Genomic DNA, 18,055 nt, shown 5'->3' with positions numbered 1-18,055 from the left:
GTGGATTGGATTGTAGGGTGGCCTTGTATTGTCACGCAGTAAAACCGCTCCAGACTTTCCACTTCAAGACTTCTTTGAAGGTTTTTAAAGTCTTGGGATTGAACCAAATTGCAGGGACATAGTTAAGCATTAACTTGCTACTGCTTCCTCTGTAATCATGGAACCAAGTAGACATTCCTGTTCCCCCATGGTAGCAACCATTACATAATGGCCTCTCTTTTGATACTAAGAAAATATGAGTGTTGTCTCCTACGTTTCATAATTTCACAGTGTTGCATTACACTGTGTACTTTGGGGCTTGTCCAAGCCCAGCTGAAGTGAAGGGGAAAATTCCTCTGGTTTCCAAACCCCACAAGTCTCCAAGGGAGAAGCACACTTCGGGTGACCTTGTCTCTTTCACTAACTTTGCTTAGACCTACCTGGAGTAGTGCAAGAGCTCACTGGTCCAGCACCTCTCCTGGGAAAGCTTTCCAACTCTCTGGGGGAGAGCAATAATCTCTCTGCCATCTCTCAGACTTCCTGAAAGGAAGGGGGTGAGAGACAGGAAAGGTCCAGGACTCTCTGGAAGACACCACCTTACCCAGGGTACACCATCTCAAGGGGATTCCTGAGATGCCTGCCCACCCAAATTCATCCCCAACAGGCAAGGTGAGCTGATACTCTAATTGTATTTCTTGAATTTGTTGGCTCAGACTCATTTCTTATACTCTATGTGCCACTTATCCCAAGTGAACTGGTGCACAACAGAGTCTATAAAGTTTGGCTTCTTTTATGTCACAGTATTTTAGTACTTGTACACAACTCATGATGCATCTCAATATCCGTAACTAAACTCAGTGTTCACTGAGCAAAGCTGCTCTGACCTTTCCAGAGCACAAAAGGAATGAGCCATGCCGCTGTTTACGGGGTAAGTGGCAGCAAGTTAATGCTTAACTATGTTATTGTAATTTTGTTCAGTCCTTCAAGACTGTTTCAAAACCTATGTGACTGAAGCACAGATCTCTTCCAGTGCATGAATGACCCATGTTTGGCCTTGGATTGGGTTTTGCAGTCATAGTCTCTTGCCCCAGTAGCCTGTGCATGTGTCTCATGCCTGAATGTCCAGTCCTGCAGCAGAGGACTGAGTGCACATCCTGTCCTGCATGAATGACCAGGGAACTGTGGGGCCAAGGAGGGAAAAGTCCCAACAAGCAAGCTCAGGTCAGTAGATTGCTTGGGTTGCCCTTTTGGGTCTTGCCTGCCTGCACTGAGCAATAAATAATGGGTTTTTTTCCTGAGCTGGCTATGGTAGTTTAGTACCATGAAAGCAGTTTTTCTCTGCAGAGAAATGAAGAATAAAAGGCATCTGAAGGGGCTGTGGATGACAAGAGTTGCTTCCCTCATCTCTGAGAATGGAATGAGAAGAGCTTTTGAAGACTTTTCTGTCAAATGCTTCCTTGTGTTTTTAGAGTATACTAACAGGTTTCTAGCATGATTTCCATATTACTAAAATGAAGAGGAACAACAAAAAGGAGGTATCTGTCTGACTTTTGGGGAGTGACAGCATGGCTGAGAAGGGAGGTACAAGGAGAAGTGCTGGGAGACAGTGTTTGTGAAAGAGGGGGAAATACACTGGAGTGCAAAAGACAAATCTGATGTGTTCCAGCTGAGATTTTGAGCTGCTGCTGTAAGCAGTGAGAGCACGTGCGGTGGCACATTGGTGTGTGTGTGCAGCTGAAGGGAGGGGCTGCTGCAACCAGACAAGACTAAAGCTCCCTTAGGAAAAGGCTGGCCTGAATATCACATGGCTTACCTGCAGCTGTGCCCAGCTGTCTTTGGGCATCTCCTTCCCTAGATCATGTCTGGTGATTGCAACATGATCTGCAGTGCAGCAACACAGCTGCCTCCCTGCTCCAGCTGCACCAACAGGGCTCTTTCCCTCCTAATTTGTACCTTTTGCCTGAGGATGCTGCTTTGCTGGAGGGCACTACTGATGGTCTCCAGCCAATAAGGGCTGGAAACTGCCTGGAGAAAGAGACGAAGCAACCCTCAGTAAATTTGCAGATGACACCAGTCTGCTTGAGAGTGTTGCTCAAGGGCAGAAAGGCTCTGCAGAGAGACCTGGACAGACTAGATCAAAGGGCTGAGGACAGCAGCATGAGGTTCAGTAAGGTCAAGTGCCACATCCTGCACTTGGGATCATCACAGCAACCTCCTGCAGCTCCAGGCTGGGACAGGGGTGGCTTGAGAGCTGCTTGGCAGGGAGGGACTCTTGGTGGCTGGATATGAGCCAGCAGTGTGGCCAAGAAGGCCGGTGGCATCCTGACCTGTATCAAGAGCACTGTAGCCAGTAGGACCAGGGAAGTCATTCCTCCCCTGTACTCAGCATTGGTGAGGCTGCACTGCATTCAGTTCTGGGCCCTTCACCTGTAAAGGGATATTGGGGAGCTGTAGCATATCCAGAGAAGGGCAACATGGCTCGGGAAGGGTCTAGAAAACATGGCCCATGAGGAACACCTGAGGGAGCTGGGTTTGTTTAGCTTTGAGAAGGCTCAGGGGGGAACTCATCGCTCTGCACAAGTCGCTGACAGGAGGCTGTAGTGAGTGAGGTGGGGCCACTCTCTGCCGTGCCTGCCGTGAGACGACAGGAGGAAATGGCCCTAAGGCAAGACAAGGGAGATTCAGATTAGCTACTAGAAGAGAATTTTCACTGTTTGAGCGGCCAGGCATTGGACTAGGTTGCCAGTTGGTGATGGAGTCGTGGTCCGTGGAGGTGTACAAGAGGCGTCTGGATGTGGCGCTGGCTGATGTGGTTTAGGGGTTACAGTGGCAGTGCATGGTCGGACTGGATGATCTTGGAGATCTCTTCCAACCTTGCCGATACCGTGATTCTATAAGGGCGTTGGTGGCGTTCCTGAGGGAAAAACAAAACCCGCCGTCCGCGGTGACTGGAGAGCGGCAGGCGGGGCCGAGGCGCGGACGGGCCGTGAGGCGGCCCGGGGGCTCTCTGAGGCGGGACCCGCCTCCGCCCCCCGCCCCCCCGGCCCGCGGCGCTGGGCGGGCCCGGCCGTGCGGAAGGGGCGGCCGGGGCGGGCGGCGGAGCGCGCCCGGCGGCGGGAGCGGCGCTGGCCATGGGACGGGACGGGGCGCTGCCCCGGCGGGTACGTGCGGGCAGGAGGGCGGCGGGGCCCGGGGCTGGGGCTCGCCGTGTCTGGGGCAGTGGGTCGGTCCCGCGGGGCCCGGCGGCGGGGGCCCGGGCTGTGTCTGTGGATGAGGAGCCGGCGCGGGGGTCCCGCGGTGGGCGCTGGCTCGGTCCCGGAGGGTCGGGCGGGGTGTGCTGAGGGCGGTGGGGGCCGGCAGTGCCGGGCATTCGCGGGAGGCGATGCTCGCCCCTCACGCATTGAAGCTCCGGGGCTCCGTGGTGTCCCGGGTCGGGGGTGTGCGCTGTCCCCGGAGAGTTGTCCCCAGAGGCTTCGGCGTAGCAGCTTCTGAGCACAGCGTGTCCCCAGCCCGGAGGTGTTGGCTGTTGAGAGCCGGAGGTTAACTCCGGTGAGGAGTCCTCAGGCTGTTGTTTTTCTGTGACCACTTGCCCCGGTACCCTGGGTAGTTGGACCTTCCATTAACTTCACTGCCGCTGTGAATGAATACGTGGTCGTGAAAGGAGGATTCAGGTTTTTTTTCCCCGATGTATTTATTCATGAGCGAGAAAGGGAACGGCTTTGGCTACCAGACTTCTTGGTTCACGGGCAGATGAATTCGAGATTAGGTTGGGCATAAACTTGTGAAACTGAGTTTGAATAACGAGTGGAATGATTTATGAAGGAGGTGTTCCTGCCGGAGTAGTTCTCTCTGCTGGTCATCAGACTGCGTTGGTCTCAAGTAATGTAAATATTTTTAAGCCTGGGACTAATTATATTAACTCTCTTTTTCCTGCTGAAGAGGGAAACCCTGGGAGGTGTGCTGCTTTATGCTCCCATCTTTGCAGAAATGTGTGCTGGGGAGGGATTCAGAGGCAGGTGGTCCCCCAGGCTGTTTGCTGCTGAAGTGCTGCCTGCAAGGCAGGGCACTTTTTTCTTGGTGGTGGTCTCATGGCTTTAGCTCATGACGTGATGCCTGCTTCAGGAAATAACTCTTCCAAAAATTGAATAACCATTTCTTTAAGTCACCTTCTCTCTTGTTTTTTTTCTTGTCAATCTCTCAAGCTTGGCAGGTCTGCTCTCTCAGGTTGTGTAGGGGGAGGTTATTTTAGTGAGAACTTTGAGGAGATTGTCAGTACTGTTAGACTTTGTTATGTAAAATTATGTGTTTAATGTCTGCTGGATTCTGAAAAACTGAAGCATGAGACAGTGGTGGGTTGTTTGGGTTTTTTCCCACTATTTATATATCTGAAAGGGGTAATACTATGTATCAGTTGCAGCTGATTTATATTTGCCTGAAAATGAAGGAGGAAAGTCAAAGTTCCCTGCTGGCACACGGCCCGTTTCCATTACCTAGACCTTTGCAACCACTGTCGCATCATATTATTTTGTAGTTGTAATTTACACAGAGGTGTAATGTTAAAGGTAGCTGTGGGCAAAGCTCCTCAAATTACAGCTGACTGATATGTGACTGCCAAACACTGCAGAGATTTTCTGGTAAAGCATCTATTTCATTTCCTTCAGCTGCAACCTGTGGAGCAGGTGATGAATAATGTGGCTCAGGCAGTTCACAAAACTCTGTGGTGGAGCTCTGCAGTCTGACACTCATTGCTGCCAGCCCTGGAGGCATAAATATGATGCTGCATGGTGGAATTTGTTTTCCCTTTTTTTGATGGGTGGGGTGAGTGTTGGCTGGTGGTTTTTTGTTTTTAGCAAGGACTGTTCTCATAGAGGACTTCTCTGCCCTTGAATTACACAGAAAACCTGCCTTGAAGTAACTCGGAACTTGGCATGTCCTGGTGTAGGACACAGCCTGCTTTGCCCTCATTGTGTAAATGTTTTCCAATACTGATTTGATTTAAGTGACTGCATGTTCTTCTTTCCCTAAGACCAGGATTTCTCCTGAAGGTTTAGTTAGAGCTTAGATCCTGTGCTCCAATTCTGTCAGAAATGGGACAGCAAAGTAGAGCTATGGGAGGAGGGGAGTTTTCTCATCCATAATTAACCTTGCTGAGTGCTGTCATAGAGACCTGTTTTCATGTGTGTTATGGAACAAGATTCTTCCAGCAGAATTCACTGCTGTATTTCCTCTGCTGCTTATGTCCCTGGGTCTAGTTAGTGGGATTTCTGAGCTAGAACTGCCAGGGCAGTTGTGACTAAGCAGGTGCTTTGCTTTGGCCACGTGAAACGCTCCCCAATGTCACATACTTTGGAAAATCAGGGCTTGAGCACCAGAAACAGATGTATTCTCTTTGCAGAGTAAAATGAGGATAATACTGAAAAATATTATTGAAAAATATGTTGGTAATTAACCATGTTAACAATTAATCACTGTTTGATTAGCATGCAAATACTCTGCTGATGGAGAAATAAATAATTCTGACTGCAGAATAGTGTGTGGGTAGGGTGCAGGAGGCAGTACCTGAGGTCATACATATAAAACACAAGCTAGTTAAAAATTACTTCATTTTAATGATTATGCAGCTTCACAAATGCGAACACGGCTGTCCACTTAAAGTGAGGTAACCTTTGCATTTATCTGGTTTTCAGTTTGTTTTTTTTTTTTTTCTGTTTGTATTGCTTTTCTTTTTAATCTGCTTCTATTTAAGTACACAGGACAAAGAGAGAAGTTAATGGAAATTCTCTTTGCTTCATTGTTGTTTTGTAAATCTCCCTGGGTTAATAAAGACACAGGAGAAATTATTTCCTCACTCTTACTGGGATGTCAGGCTAAAACACCTTTAGTTTTCATTGGTACAGGATGGGCTACAGAAAAGTTATAATCCCTTAAACTGTGCATTGCTTTGAGCACAGTGCTCTGTGCCTCTGGGGTGGCTCATCGAAGGCACACGGATCTGTAGCAGTGCCAGACTTGCTGAATGCCAGGACACGCTGCACCTTTTGGTGTAATTTGTTGCATTTCGACAGCTGCTGCTGTTCCCAGTGTGAGATGGAGGCCGGCAGGAACGGGCTTGTGCAAGGGATGGCTGCTGGGAATGGCAGCTCCTGGGGCTGTGCCTCGCAGGAGAGGGGGGGAATGCAGCAGAGCTGCAGCTTTTCTGTGTCACTGTGCTTATTCCTGACCCATGGAATAGCTACAGCAGTACTCCAGCTGGGAACTGAGGCTGCCCTGCAGAAATGGGCCATCACCTCAGACAAAGAGAATTTTACCCAAAATTTTGAATGCCTGAGGGTTGAAGTGATTCCAATGTGATATATGTAAGACCTGAAGAAGATGGATATGTCAAGCAATGAGAAATGCATGAGCTCTGAATAGATGAGCAATAAATGAAAGCAATTGTTTTGTTTTACTTGTTATTAAATTAAAAGTGTATTTATTCTGCAGACGATTAGCAGATGGCTACTCTGCTACAGGAGAAATTTAACTTCCAAGTAAGTTTCCAAAAATGGTTTCAGGGAATCTGTAAATTGTAACCTCAGAGTCAGCAGAAGTTAATGACCAAGGGAATGCTGTCTTGGACATGAATCTTCCTTTGTTATTTTAACACTTAAATAAAATCACTTCAATTTGTGTAAAGTTAATAGATACTCTTAATACTGAATTAACATTCCAGGGACAGTAAATTTATCTTGCTAATATGAAATTATCTCTTTCCATATACGGTTATAAGCACCAGGAGACACATTACTTAATCAAGCAGGCTTTCTGACCTCTGCCCTGAGCCTTGCTAATTATGTGCTTTTGAAGCTTGTTCACCTCCAGTGTGTTACTGGTTGGTCACCTTATTTTCTGTCAGTGTGTCAGAGCTCAGGCTTTAATTTTTCTTTTTTTTGTGCCTTGCTAAACTTCAGCATGTTTGTTAGTGCATTTGGGTCCTGCTAAGTTGGTGGCTCTACACAGACATGGGGCTGGAACAAGAATTAGTTGGCAGAGTATTTCTGTGTAACGGGCTGGCGTTACGTGGAAAAACCGTGTGAGCTTTTACTCTCTTGCTGTCTCATCTAACTGGAAACCAGTCTCATGGGGCACAAATTCCTGTCTGGTCACTTTCAGTTCCAACACCGTGCAAACGGAAAGTTGAAGAAAGGTATTTCAGAAAAGCTGAAAAGGGTGACATCTTTGCTGGTGCTGTTAACTCCTCTCCTTCCCAGCTGACACCCCCAGCACAAGCTGTGCACAGCCTGTGCACTGGGGCTCCCCTGCAGCTTCTGGTGTGTTCAGGGACTCTGTGCTGTTGTTTGTGTAGGGGATGGAGGCCCTGGACTATTAGATAACCCTGTCACTTAACCTGGAGGAGTTACACTGAGTAATACTGCATTCACTGACTGCAAGTCAGTATTTTAAAACAATAGATTATGGTCTACTGCCAGGTATATTTTTAAAAATCAGTAAATACTATTATTATTGATACTAGCTCAGGTATTTTTGAGTGGTGGGCTTGCCTTACATTGCTGCTGTAAATGTGGCGAGGTTGTATTTAACTTAGTGTGGGGGGATTATTTTTCTTTAGGATAAATCTAGCAAAACAGATTTCTCAGAGTAAAAACTGACTTCTCAGAATGCACAGTGACTGCAGAGCAGTGTTAATGGTCCTGCCACGGACAGTGAGGCTCAAGGACATGTCTGCTTGGAAGCCTGCCTTGATAAGTGTTCCCATTGCAGTGACCTCCATGGGTCAGTGCAGGAATGCTGGAGTCCACATACAGCTGGTAAAGTTTGATGGTCTGGAGCTCTTGGACAAGAAGGCATGAGAGACAAACAAGCAAATAATCTGCTGTGTCTGGGGTTTCAGAGGGAGATTAACAAAGGACTTTGTTAATGCTCCTTAAAGGAAATGAACTGCCATGGAGCAGCAGTGTGGCTTTCTCAGTAATGAATACCTGGTTAAAGCCTAGGAGGGACTGTCAGCTTTTCTAGGGAAGAGTGATCACCCTTCACTCCTGGGGGATCCATGGTAAGGCTTGTGTTGTTGAACCAAGTTATAAATGGCCTGGAAGAGAGGCTGAGTAATGAAGTGACAGTGTCTGCTGAAAATCACAGAAGTGGGGTAGCAGAAACAAAAGCTGGCTGCAGCTGCAGAAGGTTCTCACAGTACTTGGTTGGAGGTACTTGATACCAGCAGATATAAACTAATGTGCACAAGGGATAAACAACTCCTTGTGCCTGTGCAGTGATGAGCTCATGAGAATCTGTGCCATTCAAGAAAGAGATCTTTTAAGTAATGCAGATAAGGCTCTGTGAAACTCGCTCAGCAGCAGTCAAAAACAAAAAAAAAAGTCAAGTAGAAATGACATCTCTAGGAGAAGAAGAGGGAGCAAACCAGCATGCCATGGTGTAAATCCATAGTGTTTTTGTGTAATGAATAACATACTCTCCCAAAGTTAGGGACAGACATTCTCCCCTCTCCAAAGAGTTGTAGTTAATATTACAGAAAAACACATGACTGAAGAGCTTTTGTAAAAAGAGTAACCAAATAAACTGGAACTTAGCCTGAAAAATGCATGTTTGGAAGTAGGAAGGATAAGAGGAGGGATTAGGACAGAAATCTGCAGCCATGGCTATATGCTTGTTTATTTTACCACCTCAGCATAGCAACAATTAAAGGGTGTCAAGTGGCACCCATGAAAAAGGTGATGGCTTTTAACAGAGGAGGTATAAAACCCTGGCCCTTGGCTCCCCAGAACCTTTCTGGGTCCGTGGCATCCTTTGAGGAGACATTTCCCAGGTTTGCTGCATGTGTGTGCTTGTTTTACCCTGCTTTTACCCTGGGGCACTGACCAGCTGGTTCTTGTGCTGAGGAGTGGGTGAGCAGTCAGACCCTCTCTGCCCTTTCCATGCTATTCATGACTTTGGAGATTTCTATTTCTCTGAAGTCACCTCTCTTCCAGCCTGAAGTCCCTGGTCCTGCTCCATCATTCCTCACAGAACAGCTGTTCAAGACCACTGGGCCGTTATTGCTGCCCATCTCTGAACCTTTTTTTCTGAGGCTACATGAAAATATTGATCTCTAAAAGTGAGCACCTTCCTCTTGAATAGAGTGTTCTCTCAGTAGATCTCTGAGCATTTTACAAAGGACAATAGTATCTTTATTTCCTCTTGGAAGACAAGTAGGAAGAAGGACAGTGAGCTAACCCAGGTGGTTATGAGAGCAGACACTTGGGAATACATTATCTGAAAGCAGTGAGGCTGGAAAGGGGAAAACACTATAGAGGGATAATGCTGATTTTTTGAAAGGCAGCTCAGAAATTAATTTCTGCCTGTGGTTCTCATCTTTCCTGAATGCTCTGTCCACTCTGGGTTCCTGTGTCCTAAAGTGTGTAACTGAACCAGAAAAGCTCATGAGAGGGGCAGTGGGAATGCTTAGAGGTGCAAAGTGGCTTCTGCACTGGGAGAACTGAGTAAGCAGAGAGAAGGGAAAGAGAAGGCAGAGGGGTGACATGGAGTTCTGTAAATTTGGGAATGCTGTGGACAGTGTGCTTGGAGATGTAGTGTTTGTGCAGTGTCTCAGTAAAAGATCTTGGCATACTGAAGCTGGTGAGTGACAGGGTGGAAAGGGGTGGTGCATGGTAGCAAGTCTTGTCAAAAGGTGCTCAAGATGCAAAAAATTTTTGTTGAATTCAGGGGTGCTCATGGAAGAAATAGGAGAGAAATCCTTCAAAGGTTAGTAAGGACACACAGACCACATCCAGCTTCAGAGTTCTCATGAACTGGGAGAGTTGGAGGCCAGGAGAATACTCCTAGGAAATACAGTATGTCTAATACTGCCCCTTGAGCATTGCCATTTAACCTCTGTTGGAGACAGAAGTAGTTTTTCCTGTGTTCTTGTGTAATCCTGAAGGATGGGATTCATCTAATGCAACTCATCTCAAAACTAGATTGTTAAACTCAGTGGGGTGATCTTTGTTTTTGAGGTGCCTCCCTATCTGCAATGCATACAGACAGACAGCACCAAACACTTCATGGCTGTGTAGGTGAGATGAATCCCACCTCTGCCATGGTTTGGTGAGAACAGTGGCAAGTTACAGACAGAACTCAGACAAAGATTTATAGCAATGACTGAGGATATCTCTCAGACTCTCTGGCACTCCTGGAAAATGCTAAGAGGTGATTTGATTGTACTGTGTTAGTACTTGTAGGCAAGGAAATTTGTCTTCCTGAAAGCTCTTTTAATTAGCGTAAGAAAGTGGGATAGCTGTTTGTGGAACCTGATGTTGAACATACTTCAATGGGAAATGATGACCTTTTTTCTAGAATGTGTATAATTAAATACTGAAGCACTTGTGAGAATGTGAGGAAGGGTCCTCTGGTTCAAATAGAAGTGCTTATTTGAGTAGGTCAGGTCCTCTAACCAGAGTTATGAGGCAAGCTGGGATTTGTAGCCATCACAGTTTGTTGCAGTTTCTAAAACATGAAATAGCTTGGAGCTAAAACCTTTCAGAAATAAAGATTCTAAAGGTTCAGGTTGCAGGGCCAGTGTCAGTGGTGTAAGCCCCTGTAATCCCCAAACTGTGCAGGTGCAGTGGTGAGTGGTTTCTTTTCCTGTCCCTGAAATGTGTGCATGTGCATCAAATTTCTGCTGGTCCTGAGGGCTGAAAAACTGCGCTTCCCACCCAAGTCCTACATACAAAATAGTTCTGTTGCCACTAAGCACATCAAAATATTATAAACAGTAAATATATAAGAAATACAGGACAAAGGAACAACTCACATTTTTTTTCTTCTGAACTTCTTCAGCATAGCAAGCAAAGTTACTCATTTTAATTCCCTGTTCTTTTTTGAGAAGCAAAAAGTTATGCAAGTGATGGTGAGTTGTTAATCAGTTCCTTTGTGATCCAAAATAATTTATTAAGTGTCTGGTTGTAAAATTTCCACTTAATTCATCAGAACTGGATTTGTTACAAAAATTTCTTGGAAAGAAACATTACTTCGTTGTTTGTCTGCTTTTTTTCTTCTATAGTCCATATAGCTTGCTCCCAAATCTGCTTTGCTCAGTAAGTTCTAAACAAAACCCAATCATTTCTAAATAAGAGGATACAGTTAAATGCTGCTTTTTGGTACAAGCCCTTCTAAGGGGGTAAGACCTGACACCTGATTACACAGGCATGGTGATATACCTGAGGCTGTACTGGTGACTGTCCAAATGAAAAAGCAGTTGTTCTGTCTTTGTTTTCTTTTGCAAGAATACCAAACTGGAGGGTTGGTCCTACCACACCTTCCACTGGAAACAAGCATTTCCACAGTGATGCTCAGTCCATGTCCTGGTGCAGGAAGGCTGGCTGAATCAATACTGTGTTATGGTGGCTTCTAGCTCCTGTTGCCAGTGCTGCAGATAAGGGTTTTGGTGAGTTAGAGACTTTGAGAGGCATTAGAGCCCTGTCCTGTAGCTTTCTAGACTTCAGTTTGCAAGTGCAGGCTGACAATCCCAATCTGAACAGCTTGTCATTGTTGAATTCTTTAACTTCTGCATAATCTTTGCATGAATAGAATTTCTTGTGTGTCTTGTGGAATAACCTTTTATATAATTAGTATCTGCAATAATTTTTTCCTTTGGAAAGTAATTCATGTCATCTTGCAGAGATAGGACAGACATAGAGCATTATTCTGCAGTCACACAAGAAGCACTATTCATTCACAGTTTGTGTTGTGGAGCCAGTCCTGTGTCCCCAGGGCTGGGCTGGTTTCATGGCAGCAATCCTAGTTACAGAATTTCTGCAGTGGTTCTGAGCTGGGAGCTGCTCTAGAGTCAAATTGGAATGAAGTTGCAGTCTGGAAAGAGCCAAGTAGGAAAGTTTCTTGATGCTTTTGGGCTTTTCATTCTGCTTATAAATAGTAGGTTTTAGTCACAACTGAAGCTCAGCTTGAGGCTGTGTTCCCAGATCTGAGAACAGGGATACTCCTCTCTCAGGCTTTGTCCTGCCTGGGTTTGCATGCTGGATCATGTTCAGGGGATCACATTCAAGTAAAGCTGCAAGCTGAGCATGTCCTACCTTGGGCAAGGCAGTAGGGAAGGAGAGAAATTTCTGCTCTCTATCTGTAAGGATTTGTGCTGCTCCAGCCCTTGAATAAGCTGAGCATGTTTCTGCAGACAGTGATAATAAAGCAATTAGTAAATAATTACTGAAACTGCGTTAGTTAGTTTGGTAGGAAAGAGGATATTGGGGTTTTGTATTGATTGTTTGATTACTTCCTCCTCAGATGCAGCAGTAAAAGGTGCTGACAGCAGAGGCAGGAGGCAGCAATCCTTGTGTTGGCCTGGCAGATTTATGTTTGCATTGTGTTGGTGTGTGATAGTACCAGAGGAATACAGGCAAACTGGAAAGGAATTAGAGACTGCAGCAATCCTTGCATAAACACCTAAAATTGTTATTGGGCACAGCTGGCAATACAAGGTTGAGCAAAAAAAAAAAAGAGTCCATTTATGTTGGTAATCTAGGAGACCTTTTCCTTGGAGGAATAACCTTACAGACATAAAAACTTCATTGCTTGAAGGTGGCTTAAAGAATTAGAGAAACCAGCTTAGTCAGTGGTGGGAGGAAACTACCCTGGAGTGACAGGGGAGGAGACAGTGAGTAATCCATTATTACTCTAATTAAGAAATAACTTAATCAAGATGTAATTATTGCCCAAATTAGGTATAAACCCAAACTGTTCTTTGCTGCTAAAAGACCAGTCTGTCCTTGCTGTGTGTGACACAGAGGGAGGAAGGAGCCCTTGGGATGTCCTGTGCTTTTTGAGAAGCAATATTAATTCTTCATCAAACTTGCTGTCCTGAAGGCCTCTCCTTTCTCAAAATATTATATAGCAGTCATTTCAGGAAATGCCACAAGGCTTGTCTGAAGTTGAGGGAGGCTGAGAAAAGGAAAAGCAGCAGACCTCTTACCCTGATGTGTTGAAGGGAGTCCATGGATCAGTGGACTTTTTGGAGGCCTAGCACGGGTTTCCTGACAGAGCCCATGAAGGCATTGGGGAGCCCACAGCCCTTGTTAAACTGTGGCTGTGATTCAGCACAGGGTTCAGCACAGGAGGCAGTGAAGCCTGACAGGAGTGCAGGGTGTGAAGTGTTGTGCCCTGGCTTTGTGAGTGATGCTGTGAGCACCTCAGGGTGTGAAAAGGGTTCTGTGCATGTCCTTTCTGCAGCAGCACCTTGACTCACTGCAGTGCCTGGGCACACCTGGTACCGTGGCTCATCCCTGGCAAGGGGCACAGCTGGTACCAGTGCTGTTCCCTGGGGAAGGGGCACAGCTGGTACCACTGCTGTTCCCTGGGGAAGGGGCACAGCTGGCAGCACTGCTGTTCCCTGGGGAAGGGGCACAGCTGGCAGCACTGCTGTTCCCTGGCAAGGGGCACACTTTGTACCACTGCTGTTCCCTGGCAAGGGGCACACCTCATACCTCTGCCCATCCCTCGGGAGGGCCCTCCTGTGCCTGAGGGGCTTTGGGGCGGTGCCAGTGGGTGTGGAGGGGGCAGGCTGGGACAGGAGGAGCTGCTTGGCCTGCAGCTGGGATGGGCAGGTGGCAGCCTGTTACAGAGCCCAGCATGGCAGTCGGCTCTTTGTCCTGAATGCAATGTTTTCAATGCCTTATATAATCCAAAGAACCAAGTGGGAAGGGTTCTTTACCTGTGCCATTCCACATAACTGCAGTGAGCAGATGTGGCACATCACAAATTCCATTGAACACTCCTGAATCGGTGCTTCTCAATTTTAAATGAAGGCTTTAAAATGTGTAAAATGTGAATATTTAGACTTGTGCTCTCCCCAGTGGGTAATTACAACAGCAGCAGACTCTTAGGGGACTTGGCTTGTGTGGGCTGTGTTTGTCCAGGCTTTGAGCTAAGCTATGGGATGGAACTGTGGGGAGGGCAGTGCTTTCATCAGGAGCAGGCCTGGCCTTTTGCAGTGCTGGATATTTGCCTTTGAAGAAACCAAAATAAACCTGTGCTGTGGAGTGATTTAGCTGGGTGATATAATAATGTTTTATTAAATAGATTTCTGTTTGTACGGGAATAGAGGGTGCTCAGAATTTCACTGGGGTGTTTTCATTTGATTGTTCACGTATTAAAGAAAGATGAGGCAATGTCTAAAATTCAAGACCCTCAAATCTGAGATTTGCTTTTTTTCATAACAAAGTTAAATAGCTTTTGAGCTTTTTTATGGTGCACTTCTGACCATGATGATAGGAAATGCAGCTGGAAATGACTGTGACAAGTGTAAAACACTCAATTCCTAGTTTTCACAGGCTTAACCTTTATACAAATGTTACTATCCTCAATGTCTACAGCAGTGGACTTACTGCATGAAATATGCTGCTATTTATGGGTTGTAAGAGCAACAGTTATTCCTCCTTAAAATATATTGCTAGGGTCCCAGAGACCTTGATGAAAGGCTAATGGAAGCCAATGTGGCCTTTACTAAAAACTGCATTCTTAGAGGCATTCAGCTACTTTGCTGCAGGCTTTTTGCAGCTTTTTATAATCCAGAGAGCTTGGAAATCCTGGAAGTGCTTTTCTCTACTGCCCTTTGCCTTATCTTTAGAGCCTTGGAAAACAAAAGGCAGAAATTCACAATAGGATCAAAATGTTTTGCTCCATTAGAATTAAAGGTAATGTTTTGCTTGGTCTGGAGAGGAAAAAAAGCAAGTCTGAAAAAAATTAATGAGTGGCTAAAATAGAGCTGTTAAAATGGCAGCACACAGACAGCCTGTGTATAAATATAGGCCAGCTCCTCAGCACTGCTCTTATATGGTAGATCTGAGTGAAAGAAGACTATCAGCCTACTCTGTTCTGTGCAGGCCTGTGTGCTGGTTGTTCTGTCTGGTGCCAGATGTTTGGTAGTAGACAAGGCTGCACAGTACATGGCAATCATAATGACCGTCACCTTTATTTCTGTTGCAGGGACCTGTGTCACCAGTGTGAGAGAGGAATCTCCCAAGTACACTGTGGATTTTTTCTCTGCACATGCTACTGGATTATTGACCTTTTACTGACCCACCCAAAAAGAGAGAAAAAGGGTCAAACAGAAATTGCTGACTTGTCACTTCTGCCTTAAAACTGACTGGATTTTATGGCCTCTGCTGGAGAAGCTCCCTGGACCATTGGAAATGGAGCAGCTCGTGCTGCACCTCTGCTGAGCATGGAATGTGAGCATCGAGGTGCCTTAAGCTAAACCATGTGCAAGTTGCACTAGTTGTTGTAACACTGCTGAAACCACTCCAGACTTCTCCAGGGCTTTCCAAGGCAGTAGCTCCTCCCACAGTTTGTATGTTTCCAATTGACATTTGAATGTTTTCATCCAATCTGGTGTGGCTGTGAAAAGTGAGCTTTTCCCTGTGAAGTTCATGGTGAGTTTTGCAGCCTCACTTCCCAGCGTGGTGTGTGCTATGGCAGCGAGCTACAGGCTGATGGTGACCTCAGTAAACTGCTACAGCAGTGTGCTGGTGGAGCAGCACTCCCAGCACACTGTGCACTACTGCACAGGCTCCTGCCAGCTCCTCAGACAGGGACTCACCTGCATGGTAGCTCACCACAGTGTCTCTGCAGGGCTCAGTGTCCAGGATGCCAACCTGGACCATAAAATTCCTGTTCCTGAAAATGGTCTTGCCTTGGCTGGAAATGAGGACTATCACCAAATCCTCCCAAATAATCCAAGAATCAAGAAAGGTTTTTCAGTGCAAGCTTCCAGCAGTTTAAAAGACATTACTGGTGAGGCAATAAACCTTGCCAGTGGTAAAATAAAGGAATTCTCCTTTGAAAAGCTCAAAAACTCTTCCAGTCATGTGGCCTACAGAAAGGGAAGGAAAGTTCGGTCAGAATCTTTCAGCAGACGATCCTTTGATTTTGACTTGATTTATGGGCACTTCAACAATGATGAGAACTGCCCTCCATGTGGCTTTTTGCAGAGCCCCTCACCTGTGGAGAAATGGCAGGAGAGCAGCGATGCTCCAGAAGTCACCATGAGTCCTGTGGTTCCCTTCTGCCCTCATTCCTTCCCAGAAGAAAACATCATTACCCAGATTTTAGAAAAGCACAAGCTAGATGGTTCTTCTGGTGGGGATATTAAGGTGTGCCTGGACATCCTGCTCAAGTGCTCAGAGGATCTGAAAAAGTGCACAGACATAATCAAGCACTGCATCAAGAAGAAATCTGCAGATGTTGTTGGTGGAGGGAGCAGCAATGATCCCCTGGCTAACTCAGAGAGGATATACATGAATCTGATGACAAGATTTTCCTCCTACCTGAAGAAGCTGCCCTTTGAGCTGAGGACAGCGGGGCAGAGGGAAGCCAGTGACTGGGCAGAGCTGATGAACTGTTTCCATGGCTTGCAGCAAACTCCCTTTCCCCCAGTGTTTGGTGATGAGCAGCCACCCAGGTATGAAGATATCATTCAGCTGCCATCCTCAAGTGCAGTTCCTCTCGCTCTGCCAGGTCAGGGTGAGGTGACAAGCACCTCCCAGTCCATGCAGACAGGTTCTGTGAGCTTCAGCTCCAGCTCCCTGCCCGCTGTCCCTGCAGAGAGCAGAGCTGTGAAAGATGCTCTACCTCAGCCACCAGCCCCGAGCCCCTGCGATGGCACAGCTGCCACCGAGGCACTGTACATCGAGGAGGAGTGTGATGGGGACAGAACAGCAGGGACACAGAGGAAGGCAGAGCAGAAGGGGGGCTGGCAGGGCCTGGAGCACAGCTACCAGCGAGCTGCTGCTTCAGACCCTGCCGCTGATGCTGAAGCACAGCGGGCCAGGGCGGGAGATGCTCCCGGGCAAACTGCTCCTTTAAAACCAGTGTCAGAGCCTGTGCTGGGTGGTGCCCAAGCTGCTGTCCCCAAAGGAGCCCAGACATGCAGCAGGGTGGACAAGGAGGAGATAGACAAACTGCTGCTGGACTTGGAGAACTTTTCCCAGAAAATGCAGAATACTCTGAGGGAACCCTGTCGGAAGGAGGGCAAGCCTGCCTCACTGCAGGTGTCTGGCAGGCAGGGTAGGCAGGCTCCACCTCTGCCTCTGGAGCCCAAAAGTAAACCTGCTGATCCCCCTTCTTCTCTGTCAAAAATCATGGAAACCAATGGTCATAAAATGGAAGAGGATGACAAAGCCCTTCTACTGCGTATCCTGGGAAGCATTGAGGACTTTGCCCAGGAGCTGGTGGAATTCCAGACTGGCAAGGGAAGTTTGTCTAAGGAGAGGGAAGTGATGCAAATTCTCCAGGAAACTTTAGCAACTCCTTCACAGTCCCTGCTTTCAGGGCAAAAAAGCCATGCTGGGGCTGCCTCCAGAGACTCTGTTCCAGCTTCCATTCAGCAGGCCCCAGAAGTAATAAAGGTAAGAGAACAAAACTTTTGATGGCATAGTGAGGAAAACAAACATGGGAAAATGTGGGGGAGTGTGGGGAATTATATCTAAGTGATGCATTTGCTTTGAATGCTGCAGTGTGGAATAATGTGTTCAACCTGGCAGAAATGTAGCCTTTATTTAAACACAAACAAAAAAAGGAAACTGAAACCCATGAGAAAATAAAATAGGTCCTGACCTGGAGTTTCACCTTTGAGCTTGATCCTTTCCTGCAGGTGCTTGTGTAGACTGTTTGCTTGTGGTTTAAATGGGTCCCTTTTAATAGGGTGTAGTAATAATTACTTTAATAAGCATAAATAATTACTTTACTTCTGGGACCAAGTATTGGACTGCCTCTCAGCAGTTCAGTGAGAACTGATTCTTCCACCTCACCCTTTCCCATCTCTGAGCAGCCTTTCTTGTCCTCCTCATCACTGGTTCCTAAAGAGACCAGTCCTCCATGGGAGAAAGGCCAGAATCTCAGAGGATTTAGTTTTGCTTTCCCTGTCCCCAGTGCATGGAATCATGTGGAGTCTGCATTGCTTGTATCTCAGGTGAGGAGCAGGCTTTCCCAGAAAAAAGAGTCTTGGTGGGAGCCTGCTTTGGAGGGAAGCCAGGGCTGTCTGGTGAGCACTCGATGCTTTTTGTTTGGTAAC

At 46.6% G+C, this 18,055-nt stretch overlaps 1 protein-coding gene across 1 annotated transcript in view; it reads left to right on the top strand.

Moving 5' to 3' along the window:
- Positions 1 to 2,951: 2,951 nt before the first annotated feature.
- PPP2R3A (protein phosphatase 2 regulatory subunit B''alpha) overlaps positions 2,952 to 18,055 on the top strand; it is a 53,048-nt gene continuing 37,944 nt past the window's right edge. Inside the window, exons 1-2 of the mRNA XM_059479389.1 lie at positions 2,952 to 3,140; positions 14,971 to 17,390. Of these exons, the coding sequence (XP_059335372.1) occupies positions 15,414 to 17,390 (1,977 nt within the window). The 5' untranslated portion in view covers positions 2,952 to 3,140; positions 14,971 to 15,413. The remainder of the gene's footprint in view (positions 3,141 to 14,970; positions 17,391 to 18,055) is intronic.

This window comes from Ammospiza nelsoni, chromosome 10 (genome assembly GCF_027579445.1).
Source record: "Ammospiza nelsoni isolate bAmmNel1 chromosome 10, bAmmNel1.pri, whole genome shotgun sequence".
In the NCBI taxonomy this organism is placed as follows: domain Eukaryota; kingdom Metazoa; phylum Chordata; class Aves; order Passeriformes; family Passerellidae; genus Ammospiza; species Ammospiza nelsoni.
Note: the sequence above shows the minus strand (reverse complement) of the source record. Positions and strands in the feature narration are given on the sequence as shown.